Source organism: Egretta garzetta, unplaced genomic scaffold (genome assembly GCF_000687185.1).
Source record: "Egretta garzetta isolate BGI_Z169 unplaced genomic scaffold, ASM68718v1 scaffold7, whole genome shotgun sequence".
NCBI classification, from domain to species: Eukaryota; Metazoa; Chordata; class Aves; order Pelecaniformes; family Ardeidae; genus Egretta; species Egretta garzetta.
The window spans coordinates 2,820,219-2,835,036 of record NW_009260350.1 but is presented as its reverse complement, the minus strand read 5'-3'; the positions used below and the strand labels follow the sequence as shown (position 1 = coordinate 2,835,036).

General features: G+C 41.6%; 1 protein-coding gene and 1 long non-coding RNA gene across 3 annotated transcripts in view; both read right to left on the bottom strand.

The window, feature by feature from the left end:
- Window positions 1–14,818, bottom strand: part of FBXW8 (F-box and WD repeat domain containing 8) — a 68,302-nt gene that overhangs the window by 20,050 nt on the left and 33,434 nt on the right. The window contains exons 10-12 of the mRNA XM_035898368.1: window positions 10,979–11,136; window positions 2,931–3,127; window positions 1,240–1,449 (exon numbers count right to left, since the gene is read on the bottom strand). Coding sequence (XP_035754261.1) covers window positions 1,240–1,449; window positions 2,931–3,127; window positions 10,979–11,136 — 565 coding nt within the window. The remainder of the gene's footprint in view (window positions 1–1,239; window positions 1,450–2,930; window positions 3,128–10,978; window positions 11,137–14,818) is intronic.
- LOC118452723 lies at window positions 5,230–9,202 on the bottom strand. Of its 2 annotated transcripts, XR_004842535.1 has the most exons (4): window positions 9,023–9,202; window positions 7,789–7,939; window positions 6,134–6,214; window positions 5,230–5,817 (listed from the first exon to the last, which is right to left on the bottom strand). It is a non-coding gene; the product is annotated as an uncharacterized LOC118452723 (long non-coding RNA). The 2 variants fall into 2 exon arrangements; XR_004842534.1 differs by lacking the exons at window positions 5,230–5,817; window positions 6,134–6,214 and adding an exon at window positions 6,287–7,267.

Sequence of the window (14,818 nt, the reverse complement as noted above, 5' to 3'; positions counted from 1 at the left end):
TTGATTAGGACAGCAAAGGAATTAATAAAGGCAGCATGGCCTTGCAGCATCTCTCAACCCTAGAGGTATTTATGGTGGCCTCAGCATTTCCCTAGTGAACATGAATTTTAAGGGGAAATTAGATGCAGCTGGACACGTTTATTCCTAACGCAGAGGTAGTCCTAAATAAAGCTTTCCTGTTCTAGTCGCGTGCCAAAGAAAACGCTGCACTTGTATACTACAGACCACAGCTCCTTTCATCTGGTTGCTCACTTCCTGCTTCTTTCTCCACCTGCCTGAAGCACCCTCCTTCCCTCTTTGCTGATAGCCCATCACATGCCTGAAGTATAACCACAAGAAAAAAAAAAAAAAAAAAAAAAAGGAATGAAATCAGGGAATGGGAAAGTTAGGCAAGATGCTGGAAAGGGACAGAAACTCTTCTCAAGGCATCTGGAAACAGGTCTTCCAACAGCTTGGTCCCTGCCCTCGAGCGGGGCTGTGTCAAGGAGCAGGCTGCTCCCACCAGCTACCTGGGATCTCAGGAAGGATTCTGAGCCCCCCCAAGATACAATTTACTTATGCTGCCTATTTGGGTCTGCAAGGCCAAAACAGCCCCTTCTGCAAGCAGAGAAGTTTGAGAATAGCTGCATTAGAAGCACGCCTACCCTGGCACTGCTAAGATGTGCTGATAGAAACAGCAGACTGTGTCACAGGGGGCTCCAAACCTATGATTATCATTTAGCTTCCTTTAATACAACAGCCACACTGTTCTCACCAACTTGGAAGTAACTTAGTTCAAACACTCAAGTGCACAAAAAGAAAGCAGCATCCTCCTAAGACTGCACATTTGCATGTACAGGGCTTGACACACTGCTCAGGATGCCCTCATCAGAATGCTTGAGGGATCTTTTGGCATTTTGGGGTGGGGTTGTTTGTTGGGGTTTTTATTTTTTTGGGGTTTGGGTTGGGTTTTTTTTTGAGACGAGTTCCCCCTAGAGGACCACTGACACAGCATACAGCTGAATAAGCTGGGACTAGCTGAGGAGCAGAGAACACAAAGTATTTACACTGAACCCAGTTTGCTGAACAATAATCCCTTACTTCAGCCCACTAGAAGAAAACTACAGATTTTTGCATTAAAAAAAGTCTTCCCTCTACTGCCAAAAGCTGAATAGCAGGGAAGGAAATAGTCACCAACATGAATTTTTTGTCCTTTGTTAATTATGAAGGTATAAACATTTAAAAAAAGAAGTTAAATACCTGGTTGGGCTCATTCAATAACCAGCCAAAGGTTTTGACCCCAAAGGCCGCTTCATGAGCGGACACATCGAGACATGTGACAGGTTGACCATAGACAGAATGGAGGATTTTGCCAGGATCTTCTACTTTCAGGAGATAGACGATGTCTTCTGCAGCTGCTACTGTCACTGGGCTGCCCGTAACATCTGGAACCAGATTAAGGAAGTTGACCTAAAAAGAGCAGACTTTTAATTTTCATTACAGCCAAAAAGTCTTCTAGATCACTACTGCAAACTATGATGATGTGTTTATTGGCTATCTTTAATCATCCCAATTATCGATTCATTTCAGACAAAGACCAAGTATCAATTTTATTTCTGAACTTTTGCAAGTTTGGCTCCTATGATGAAATCTAGCTTGCAAGCTTTAGAATGAGCCCAGTTAAAAACCCACTCAGAACACATTGCAACACAACACACACAGTGTCACATCAAAGAAAGGCACAAGACTTAATGGACTCGTTCAGACAGAAAGCCATCACAAAGCAAATATTGTGGCTAGAATGTGAATACAGTGCTCCGGAAGAGGCATCACGTTCATGCAACTAACGTGGAAGAGTTGATGCTTACCCTGAAATCATGTATATATACCCTAAATCAACAGAAAAGTCATGACGTGACACTAGGACAGCCTGAGTATGAGCTCCCCTATCTCCAGTCAAGGACCAGAATGACATTGCTCTTCCCATGTCAGTAAATCGTTAAGACATTGCTGAAAAGTCTCACCATGGGAAGGGTTTAAACTCCTAAACAGCACAGCTGATTTCTAACCCAACCTTAGGAGAGAGCGTGGCATCCTGACCGTCTGTCTTTCACATGTGGCAAAGTGACATTTCACAGCAAGATGCAAGAGTAAAATGGATCCAACTATGATGGAGCAGGTAGTGGTGTTTTAACATTTTTACTGGGAAACCTCTTAAAAAAATAAACAAAATCCCCAAACATTGTAAGTAGTGTAAGACTGAGCTTTGAAAGAGGAGCTTAATAAGGAGTGGTTTAAATCACAACTTCATACCCATTAGCTGTGCAGTAGCTTCTTACAATAGGAGAGAAGCTGCAAGACTCGATTTATTCCTATGCACTTCCTTCCCCTTTCAAAAAAAAAAGTCGATACTCTGAGACATAATAAAACTTCAGAGAATGGGACAGCTTTTGATTTTTAATTAAAGTAGTCTCAAAACTTCAGTGACAGAAGGTGCAACCTAAAGAAGCTGCACAACTAGTTACAGCTTTGCAAGTGATACTATTAGCTCGTCTGCAATATCCTGCCTCAGAATTAATCAGATAGCGTTGATCTGGAATGAGACCTTGAGTTTTAGCTCCAATTCTACGCGAGAAAACTGATTTACAAAATGAGCCAACTTAGTTTGATGTTGACAAAAAAAAAAATAATTAAAACCAGCCAACCTCCTGCACCATATGGACTTCTATTCATTTTCACTTGTAGCTTAAGCCAGCATTTCACCCTTGCTCCTCAGTGATGAAAGGCTCGTCCATTAACCTGCTTCAAAATCCCAGCCTCTAGCTGATAATGCTGTTGTCTAGTTCATGCAAAACTCTTGTAAGATTTTTATAAGATCCCTCTTAACCGTACCAAAAATAATTAGTGGATCAAGAGCTCCTGGAATGAAGCTGAGTAGCCTGGAGACTCACCAATTTCTGGATTTCAAATGTTTCTGTAGTTCGCCAGAATCCTCTGTCATTAGGGCTTTCCACTTTGACCTCGAAGCCAGATGCCGTTGCTACCGTTGCACCCTCTGAACCAAGAGCTAAAGCCTGTATCCTCTGATTGTGCTGGTAATGATGGATTGGCTCCCGCCCGAACATCAGGCTCCACACACTAACAGTTCCTGTATATAAAAAAAAAAAAAACAAAACCACAAAAAACCAAAAAAAAAAAAAAACAAAACACCAAAAAACCAAAAAAAAAAAAAAACAAAACACCAAAAAACCAAAAAAAAAAAAAAACAAAACACCAAAAAACCAAAAAAAAAAAAAAACAAAACCACAAAAAAACAAAAAACCACTAAGCTTTACCTTAGAATTTAAGAAAACTTTAAAAAATCATTTAAAGGTGTAAGCTTAGAAGCATTCTAATGGAAAAGGTTTATGTACAGAAAAGAAGCTGTAGGGCAGGAGACCAGAACTTCAGGACACTGCGTAGCACATTAACAGGTTCAGAGGAAACGTTCCAAAATTATGGGCTCTGGCATTAGAGGCTTGTTGCTCCCTAAGTAATTCCTGATTTTTTTAAGTTTAGATAACATTGTTATCTACCTTGAGGAAGACTGCTTGAATTCTCTCACTTTTCCACATTTGGAGGAGATCAGACTTCAGGAGAGACCTACGTTTTTATTCTGCTATATACTTGCCCTCAGTTAAAACATACTTGCCCCCATTAAAAACAGTGAGGAAGAAACCATGCTCAAATTTAAGTCACTCTGCCACACACAGAAAAGTTTTAAAGTAAAGACCATGAAGCTCTGCACACAGCAATCAAGCCAGGGATTTTAATGCCATTCTTAACAGTTTACAGCCAGCAGCAAAGCTCGTGATGCCGATGCTCTGGAAAACCAGCAAACGCCTTCAGAAAGCTGAAGACGACAAACCCCAAAGAATGCAGGAGTACAAGTCAAAAGACAATACATTTGCACTTGCGTTTCTTCCCGGCACAGATCACCGATACTCTATTTAAAAGCATGGTGCATTAACGCAATAATCTGAGTAAGAGCAACCTGAAGCAATCAGGAGTGTATTACAGAACACAAGGGCCAGACGGAATTGGAGACTTCTGGGCCACCTTTGCACTGAATTAACGGAGAAGCAATCTTCAGGCGTGACAGACAGGGCTGGAGAAGCCTTCCTTCGACTCGAGCACGGCCATTAATGATGAAATGATTAATGGTAGCTATTCCTTCAAAAGGAGACATAAAAGCTCTGACAGACAGCTGTGGACGGGCACCAATGCCAGTTTGCAAATACTCCTCCTGTGTCCCAAAGGAGGTGAAGCAAGAGTGTGGTAATGAAACTGCACATAGTGAAATGGTATCTAAATGAGTTTAAATTGATTTATCTTTGCTTTTGTAAAGATTATTTGGTATCTGGAAAGTGCTACCCATGTGAAATAATGCAGATAATCCTTAAGATCCCTGTCTAATGGCACTCCCACTGAATATTTATATTCCTCGCCATGGGAATGAGTACTATAATGGGGACCATTTTTGTTTTATTAGGGATGCATATTTAAATTAATCTGCTATTTGCCTAAACAATTAGCTGCCTCTGTTTGTTTACACAAAGCCAAAACTGCAATTAGGCTTCCATCAAAAAGATAAGTCCCGACTAAAACTGTCCCGATGGAGTCATAAGGGCTCAGAGCAGAACTTCCCAAAATTACTTCTTAGCATAATGGCAATTATGTTAATTGCTTGAAAGGTAAATAACTGCTGAACTGGTTTTGAAAAACAGAATGCTAGCGTGCATCACACATGCTTACGCTTGAAACAAGTTAATAAATACAAATGGACAGCACAGGCTACAATTCCCTCCGCAGCCCGGTCTGCCCCACGCGAAGGCTCAGCAGCGGCACTTCCGAGCCCTCACAGCGAGCCCTCGGCTCCAAACTAAACCAAAGGGAATGGGTGAAGTCTCATCTCCAGGACAGCTGATTTAAACAAGCAAACAAACAAGCAGCAATGCTAAAAGACTGTAGTGATAGCGGATCAGGGACTTTAGACCTGGACTTTTTCATCAGACGATGAATACTGCTGTCAAGTTCCTCTGGGCAGGAGTGTTTTCAGCTGCTTTTTTCCAAACATTCATCCCAATTAAAGACTGCTTTTGTGAAGGGGAAAAGATTTGCTTTCAGTCAAGTCTTTTGTTTATGCATCTCTGTGATGAGCACTTCACTGTTTTTAACAGAGCGCATCAACGTATGGAAGTTCTGCGACACACAAAAAATATTCAAGTCAAACAACCCTCTCCTGACCACGCGAGCAAACTGGGCAACCCAGAATTCAGAGTTCTGCTCTCCAAAATGGGGCAAGAAAGACACTAATATTACTAGTGCATCTCCAATATCACAGAGAAGGCAGCAAAAACAGCTCATGCAATAGTACAATCAATTTGAGACAGGCACTTTTTTTTTTTAATCCACATAGCAATAGCAAAATCTGTTCAAAATGCCTAAAATTGTTATCAGGCAAATACAGTGTGTGCAACCCCCGATGCACAGGACAGTGTGAAAACATCCCTGGTAATATCAAAACCACAAAGTGGCTTGTAAAGATCACGAGTTAACATCTGTTTAATGAAGCAGCTCAATATAAGGAGTAAAAAGGGAGAGTTGAAAAAGAACGTAAAGAGCAAGAGAAATGCCGTTTTATTTCATTAGGATGAACAATTATTTGCTTGCTAAAGGACCACTTGTCCCCCTTGCTCCTCCCCTCCTCCCGAAGAGCATTTAATTCTGTATGTGCATCCTCCGTCATCTGTTCCTTGCTACCAGTCAGCAGCTCCAATCCCCGTGCGCGAGGACCTGCTGTGGAAACACACTGTTGTCAAAACAGGGGCGCACATTCCTGCGTGACAGCGGGCACACATTACCAAATCTTACAGAGAAAAGGCAAACACTCCACTGTATTTATCGATAGGTAAAGCTATTACTGGGTCTAAAAGTGCTACTCAGAATATTCTGTCTCCTGTATTTCACTGCAGAAACAGCAAAATGTATTTATTAGTGTGCAAGCCTTTGCAACAGTCAATCATGTTTGTGTAAGAGCAAAAAAAAAGCCACCATTACAGTTAAAGTTATTAGTATGGCAACATAAAAAAAAAAATTCAGGCGTAAGATTTACCAGTGCAGATGAGATCACTACTTTCCACAGTCTATCTTCCTGCCTCCAGCAATGACCATTCATTCATTTCCAATATCTTTGCTAAGGTGAAGTTAAGGTTGCAAGCTTAGAGTACCTTTTCTTTTTTTTTTTTTTTTTTTGAATACTGTAATTGTAAGTGTTAGAAAGTCATTAAATCAGACTTATAAGCAACACTTTCACAGCATGCTAAAATCTGCACCACAATTGTGATTGTTCCATTTGAACTCTGACAATAACTCTTCAAACTGATTTAGACTTTACAGCATGCTTATATTTGATCTTGGCTCAAGGCAACAAGTTAAGCACATGAAGCTGATGAAGACTGCATGATTGCTGACACTTGACATGACAATCACTGCACCAGTCGTCTTGTTTATCACTTTGGCCCAGATTGTACAAAGAATTTAGGTTTGTAACTTCTAACCCAATACTTTGTTGAAACGTGGCCTGGTGAAAAGTCCATTTATTCCAATTCACTCTAGATTGGAAGAGATTGGGATAAAACATTTAACTCTTGAGTCCACTGTGCCTTACGCTGCACTGCTGACCCTGACTGTACTCCAATTGCTGTACGCACCAGCCAGTCTTCCACCTCTCTTGTATGAAGGTGAATGGCTGGACGCTGTTCTCCATTAACACTGCCCATCTCTAGTGTATTCCCCTCTTTGCGCCAAAGACATCCTGCACAAGCAGCTGGTTTTATCTCTGTTTTCACATAGGTGTCTCTGGTAGAAAAGGCAACACTTTTGCCACAAAATAAATAAATAAATCTGTTTTCATTTAAAACATTAATTCTGTAATAGGGAAAGGCAGCAGACGCAAAAAAATGTTAAATCACATTTGTAAATCTTACGCTGGCTGTGTTCACCATCGTAACACAGCATGGCATGGCTCCTTCCAAGACCTAGCTGCAGCAGAGGACAGCCACCTGCTAGTGTTCCCAGCTAAAAGCAAACCCGTGGGCTAAGCAGAGGGAAGGCTGTGTTTTGGTGCAGAAGATCCTATGCTCAGATCCTAATGACCCATTACATCAGCTCTTCCACATTAAGACAATATGGCTAGCAGTTGCTGTCAGCTTTAGAGAAGATGTAGAGCGATCTACATGTGTGTTATCTGCAAAAATAAAAGCAAAGACAGAATTTTGTACATGCTGGGGCAGGGAATCATGATCTTCATGGTCATTCACTTCAGCTTCTAAACACAGTTGCGTGGAAAGACCAGAAGCTGCTTGATGCACATCATCTACATGATGTTTTCTCTGTTTGTGGGTCACAGTCTTGCCATTTCCAATCTTGATTTAAACAAAATAAAATTCTTTTTCACCTTTCTTAGATGTAATTTTTTCCTCTAAGCTGGGAACTTTGATTTATTTCCTTATCATTTCCAGGTAACATCATATTTCTATGAAGTGCAGTTAACAAAACACACAGGTGGGAAGGAGCACCAGTCTGAAGTCTCAAAGCTGCCAATCTTGAATTTTGAGCTTCTCCCCAAACCATTCCTAGTCAGAGGCACCACCAACACACGGCCAACTTGACCCTAGTAGATAATTGGTGTTTATTAACTAAAATTTTACACATTATTTTCATGGCAGTGCTGTTTCTCAACTTCAGCAGGTACAGCAAGCTACTTACCGTACTGAATAGTGAGACTAGACCTCAGTTGTAAGAGTCGTGCCTTCATGTTACCATTACCACATCAGTTTCCACCAAACGTCATCAGGTTTTATTTCTACCACTCTTCTTTTACAGAGATTTCCAAGTGACACCATCCCTGTACCATCCCCTCGGAACAGGCACGGATGAGAAAGTCTGTATTTTATTCCCAGTTTGGGGACTCAAGGGGCAGACTTCCCTGCCCATGACGTGAAATCACACACCATTTACCCAAACCAAGGGTTGTGCAGCCACAGCCACCTGTATGTATCTGATGGGAATAAATACAGTACCACATGCTACATTCGGTCTTCTTCAAAAACTTTTTCCTTTATTCAAGCCAGCCTGTTTCCCTGCTCTTGCTATCTTACAGCATGTCCTGGCACGTAGGGGAAGACTCCAAACACATCACTGTCTTTGCAAAAAAGGTGCAGAAGGGACAACACCCGCAAGCATCTTTAAGGGCATCAGAATGGACAAGACAGCAGATTTCCAGTCCCAGAAAGTAGTGCTGCCAAAATTCCCTTCCTGGAGCCTGCCAACAACCAAGAGCTCTTCTGATCCCTGCAGAAACCACCTTCTTTTGCTCCATGTTGCTACTTTGCAACTTGTGAAGTACCACCAACTCCTCCCAAGGGGTCTCAAAGCACCACCATGAATGGGAGCAGCGTGGCATCTCCCCACCATGCCTACACGAGTACAATGCACGGCATTTAAAAAAAGTACATTCTCTTGTTGCAGCACATTGTTTTCAAGTCAAACTATGAGACTCCGGAGGGCAGGGGGGAGGGTGATGGCTAAAGTAGACTGCTGTTTCCCAAAAGCTGTGGCTCACAGCCAAAGTCAGGCAAGCATGGAGCAGATGGAGTCCTGGCAAGGCCGCTACTGTCCCTGCATTAGCAGCATCTGCTCATTACCCAGAACCCTCGCCTGCTTTATCTAATGCTCCAGGAAAAGCATTTTGATTTGATTCATTTCAATTCGGTAACGTGCAACACAATTAGTGGTAAAATCAAACTGGAGGACTGCCAGTGCTGACAATAGGAAACAAGGCAGAAGAAATATGAGGCCAGTGGGTTGGAATTCAAAAATCACAACTGTGGATCAAGTTGCCAAGTCCCGTTGCCCCAGGTGTACATACAGTGCCCCCACTGAGCATTGGCATGGGCGGAGGGAACTTCATTTTCTCCCCATACATTTTTCTCTCATTTACCTCTCCTTGCAGCTTGTTTCTCAGAGGCTGACACCGTCGGAAACATTCACCAGAAGTCACAATCCAATTTTTCTTTAGTGCCATCGTGGAGTTACAATTCACTTTGGATGCAGGCATCCCAGTAAGACAAAGCTTTTCCTTTGCTATATTTCATATGCCTTGGGAAGCGTTTGCTACTACCTAACCAGTAAAACAGCGCTGTAAGGCAGGCACGGCGTGAGCAGAATCTGCTTGTTAGTTCTTCCCTGTGATCGGATGCCAAGGACATCGCTGCGTGAGCTCTGTTGAACTGGGAGAAACTGATGTTATCTGAACGAGTCTGCTAGCCAGGGATTCGACAGAGAAGTCTAGACTCTTTGCCTGACAGCACCACCTCCAACACTAGCAGATGGTTTCTCTGTGTTAGTCAAACTTACAAACAAAGAGAAAAGGGAGCTGGAAAAGTACAACAAAGAACAATCAAATACATTATCTTCAAAGTCGTCGTCATCCCCTTCTCCAAGTTTAAAATAATTCTCTCCACCAAACTGTAAATATACGCTTTCAGATTCCAGTTAGTAAACATTTCTAAACTCAGTCTTTATCATTCCCTATTCTGACCAGGCTTCTCAAATCAGAGTAACTGCCATATCACAGAGCCCATTAAAATTTCTACCCAAAAGAAGAAAAGACGCCGAGCTTTATGCAAACTAGTTTAGTCACAGCACACACAGGACTGACGACAAGGAACATGACAGAAAAAAAAAAAACCCAGAAATATTATTAGATTAGTGAGTGGGAGACCAGAAAACAAACAAAAGACCCTCTGCTAGTCACTGTTTGGCACACTGGACAGAGAGCCAACGCTCAAAACTATCACTTTTATAATTTCCTATGACTCACGTAAGTAATACGAACGAGTATTCTGTAATATCGGACTTGCTGTTGTCAGAAAACCATGCCTACCAACAATTTTTAGCCACAGAAAACCGTTCTAGCGTGATCCATGCTAGAAAAACAGCTAAGGATGTTGATCATCTTACAACAGTTGTTTTCACATATTTCACACATAAAGCATTTAATTCTAAAATAAAATATGTGGATTAGAGATTTTGTTTGGATTACCCATCTTCGGTTTTGTTTCCACATGCAGAAATGCCAAGATCAAAGACAGTGTGTGTACAAAGCTCCCTAACTTTAAAAATACTCTTTATTCATACCCAAGGAGAGGTGTTTAAGTGTCAAATCATACATTTTGAAGAAAGATGATAGCAGTTGAGTTCTGCCTGAGCAGCTCAGCCTAGGATCCCAACTGGCTAGCACTGTCCAAACCTGACTTTTTTAATTGCAGTAGATGTACGGTTGATCTCTGGCTCTCGTTGCCCATTATATAAACATCTAAGTATATTTAAAACAATGCATGTAACCAGGATTTTATTATGGTTTCATTAAATATTAGGTCACAGTTTTTATTTCTCTATATCAAAGTATACAATAACCCACCATTGCAAAGTGATACTTCAGTTAAGAAATTGTGCATCCATACACCATGCCAAGAGCAAGAGAGGACACAGATTAATCAGACATGCAAGTTTACCAGTATTCCCATAACAAAGCCTCGCAGCACCCCAAGGGAGTTTTGGACAGACGAGAAGGCTGGTGGAAGAATATTTAATATTTTTATAGCAAAACAAGTTATTTGCTTAAGATAGTTTGGCTGGACTACAGCCTGGCACTCAAGCTTTGTGTAGCAGTTCCAGTAGGAATTAAACATCAGTTTTAATGGGTGCTATGTTCCAATGCCTCCTAATGCATTTAGGGTTATTGGCCAACTTTCTCACATAAAAGCAAGTGTGTGCATGTGTGTGTGTATACAGGATTACAGACACACAAAAAGCTGAGCACAGCTGCTTCATTTCTGTAAAGCTTTTTTTTTTTTTTTTTTTTTAAATAGGGAGGAGAGTTGTGGTTACTTACCGTCCTCGTAAGCTGCTACAGCCAGAGAGCTGTTTATCCTCACAAAGGAGACATGTGGCTGAGGTCCAGCATCACCAGGACCATGCACTGGTTCCAGGATGGGGGCTGTGTAGTCCCAGGTGCGAGTGTCCCACAACCTCACTTCTCCTGATGTATATCTGGAAAAGAAGGCTGTTATTCATCCCAAAACAGCTAAAAAGAGGTAGCTGCAAGAGAAGGGAGGAAGAAACACGAAGTATCTTGGAGCCTTTTACAGTTCCTAGGCCGATTCTCCTCCTGTTTATGCACTATGTGTACAAACCCATCAACTTTGCTCATTTTATTCCCATTTACCAAATGCAGCATCAAGCCTACCAAGACAGGCAGGTATACTGGAGCTACAAGAATGACGTGACTGAGCTCCCACAGGTTACCAGCGACCAATATTAGGTTTACATATAGAATACAAAGAGACCCAGGCTCAAGGGGAAAAAAAGGTAACGAGTAATGAGTCCAAATTACATCATGGCAAAACTTCAAACTGTTTCCTTTCAGTCTTTAAAAATTTGTGATTGTGGTTGTGCCAAGGAAGGGCTGTTTAATCAGAGCGTTATGTACACACATACAGGCACGCATGTGCGCACACCCATCCAGCTTGCTGGTCTTTATAGAAAGAAACTTCTTAATGCCTCATCAACTGATCAGATTCGCCTACATCTCTTAAGACTAATGAATTTACTGATACAATTAAGTGTTGTCTTTAGAATTAAGGCAGTGCTGCCTTCTTTGCAGAAGGCTCTCTCTTTGAAACATCAGAAAAACTATAGTTTCATGTCAAACTATAGTTTGATAATAAGAAAATAAAAAAACTAGAACTAAACTTGTCAGATAATACTGACTATATCTGAATGAACAAAGGTTGTAACACAGCAAGCAACACAGAAACTGCTCTGTACCATCTATGCTGTGGAACACAACATACTATTAAAGAAAAAAAAAATCACTACAGGCAAAAGAGAGGCGAAGCTCCCACTGTGACTGGTCGAAGACCACAGTTCAATAGTTATTTGGAACAGTTCAATAATTAAGATCAGTTTTGACAGAACTGTGACAATTAACACTATCAAACAGTCTCAGATGTCTTTTCTGCCATACCCAAGACTTGGATTCTGTTGGAAAATATGAAGGGTGCTTCCTGCTCTGTCAGCTTTGTCGTTATATCCTGACTTTTTGGGGAAAAGATTTTCAACAGAAGATTCTTATAAGCCTCAAAGGTCTACTGGCTAGAAATCTAGATGTTTATCAGGAAAACAAGAAAATAGTTATTTACAAAGGAGGTGAAGGAAGGTACTTAATAAAGGTTTAGAAGATGTTGGACTTCGACTCAGGTTACCCAGGTCTTCGGGGAGTACCATGCAATGGGACTACAGGTACTCTGGAGCAGATTACTTCCAAAATCTCCGAGTGAAAAAGCTCCACTTTACACAACTAATTAAAGTGTCTGAAGGGATGGTGAAATCTGTCAAGCAGAAAGAGATGCACATTAATTCTCTGCACTGAATTGGGAAGAGAGAAGAACTATGTCCTTGTCACCTGGCTTCCTCTTCAGTGCTTCACACGGTAAGACAGAAGAAAAGGAGGGAATAGGCTGTGATAGTACTCCTCGCGTTTCCTTCTTCTGCAAACAAGGCCCAAATCCCTCTACGAACCTTGGTTTCATTCCCAGTTTACAGCAGCACTATTTAAAAAGAATAGCTGAAGAAAGAAGCTTCCCCAAAACAAAGCTAAACGTTTCTTGTTGGACCCAACAAGCAGTCCAGCTTGGTCCGCAACAAACCTCTTCAGTTCACAAAATTGAGAAGTGGTCATTTCAGATACATTTTAAAACCTGGAGATAAAAGACAACGGGACAGGTAATTGTACAGTCCCATTCAACAAGACACACACACACTATTTTGGAAGCATTTTCATTTTTAGCTGCATTTCATTTCCCTTTATGCCTGGGTTGGTCGGGGTCATGTTTTCAAACTTCTCCTAACTGCAAGGAGTAGCAGATTATTCTCAAGGGGGAAGCCAAAATTCTCTGGTCGCTACATGATCCTGAAAAGTGAGTTTCAAGGGAGACATAAAATACTGGTAGAATTGACAGAACATTAATTTTCATCTCCAAATAAAGAAGAACAGCATCTAGGGCATATACATACTTGCTCTCACATAGTCCAGTCTAGGAATTCAAAAAGAGACTAAAAGACAGAGAAAACAGAATGACAGGAATAGAGAAGAGACACAGGGATGGCTAATTCTCTGAACACACTGCTTCTGGTTTTTCTACGTAGCATGCAACACAACTGATCCAGGGCTCAAGACATGCTACCATCCATAAAAATCCCCATGGACCTCAACCTTGAAATTAAAGATCCAACATCATAGTACCGCAGTAACCGCTTTAATTTTTTTTTCTGAGAATTCAACCAAATTGAAATTTAGTTTGAACCATTCCTTGTTCTTGAAGAACCACCTGTACAGCTAAGCTTAAACTGGAATAGAACCACCAAATGTTTCTGACTATCAATTTGAAACAAATTTGACTCAAATTCCAATCTCTTTATGCTAGGATCTGTTAAATGTAGGAACTGTCTCTGCATCAGACCACCCTGCAGCCTCCTCATCTTCACCACCTTTCTCTCCAGTGACGGATAGGTACACGCTGAAAAGCTTTCACTTCTATGCCACAAAGCCATGCTGCTCACCCACCCCTAGCCAGGACCTGTTGCACACAGGAGCGCATTACGATTACCTTAGGTCCGCTCTAGTGGGTTGAAACAGATACCACGGAACAATCCACAAGAGGATCCTGGCCATAGTGCTAATTCCTGCTCTGTCATGACAGAGGATGGGGAGCACTGTATGTGCCAGGAGAAACCTGCAAGCACCCACCAAACCCTACCTTCACGGGCATCTGTCCAGAAATCCCACCACTGCACTGGAAGATAAGACAAATGTTTTACATTCATCTGGAAGAGGAGGAAGGAGGGCAGTAAGGCATCTTTGCCCCCATCCCTCCTGTATCCCTCCTACCCCCATTTCTCACTCAGCAACACCACTCCCATCCTTCCCGGTGCAGTATAACAGCAAATCAATCCCACGTGGCAAACCTAAAGGATTTGGAGAGATTTTACAAGACCATGCTGGAAACATAAGTGAAGGTCTAGGTTTGGGCAGGGAACCAGCATGGGGAAATGGGAGATATAAACCATCTCCTCAGCTGACAACACGCTCCATTGGCCATCACCACCGCATGCCCACTTCCAGCATACACTGGGCCTGTACCAGAACTGAACTGGAAGAATTTCAAACACAGATGAATCCAATTCAGAACTAAAAAATTTAATGGTTCAACTCCCTGCTTTTAATGCTGTTGTAAAGAGCAACACACTTTCAATTTGTAACCACAACAAAAGGCTTTTAAACTATTAAAGCATTGCCTGGCTGTAAAAAAAATAAAAAGGCTGCTTTATTGCAGATAATTGGCAAATCTGCCGTATCAATATAGGTGGCTAAAGAGAAGAACACGCTGCACTTTACAGAACCTATTTCTAGATAATTTCAGTATTTCTATTCATTTCTTACCACAACAACTTTTACACTTCGCCATGAAAATTTAGTTCGGGTTACCAGCTACTGAATGAAAGAACCCTATATTTAAGTCTTCTGCCCCAGAACAGGCACAGTCCTCCAAACTCATTCAGTTACTGATTTTTTCTATCAAGATGGCTATGAAAGGCCCACACAGCCTTCTGCTGGAGTGGAAAAAAACACCCAACAAAAAAAACACAAAAACACCCCCCCAAACACCACCCC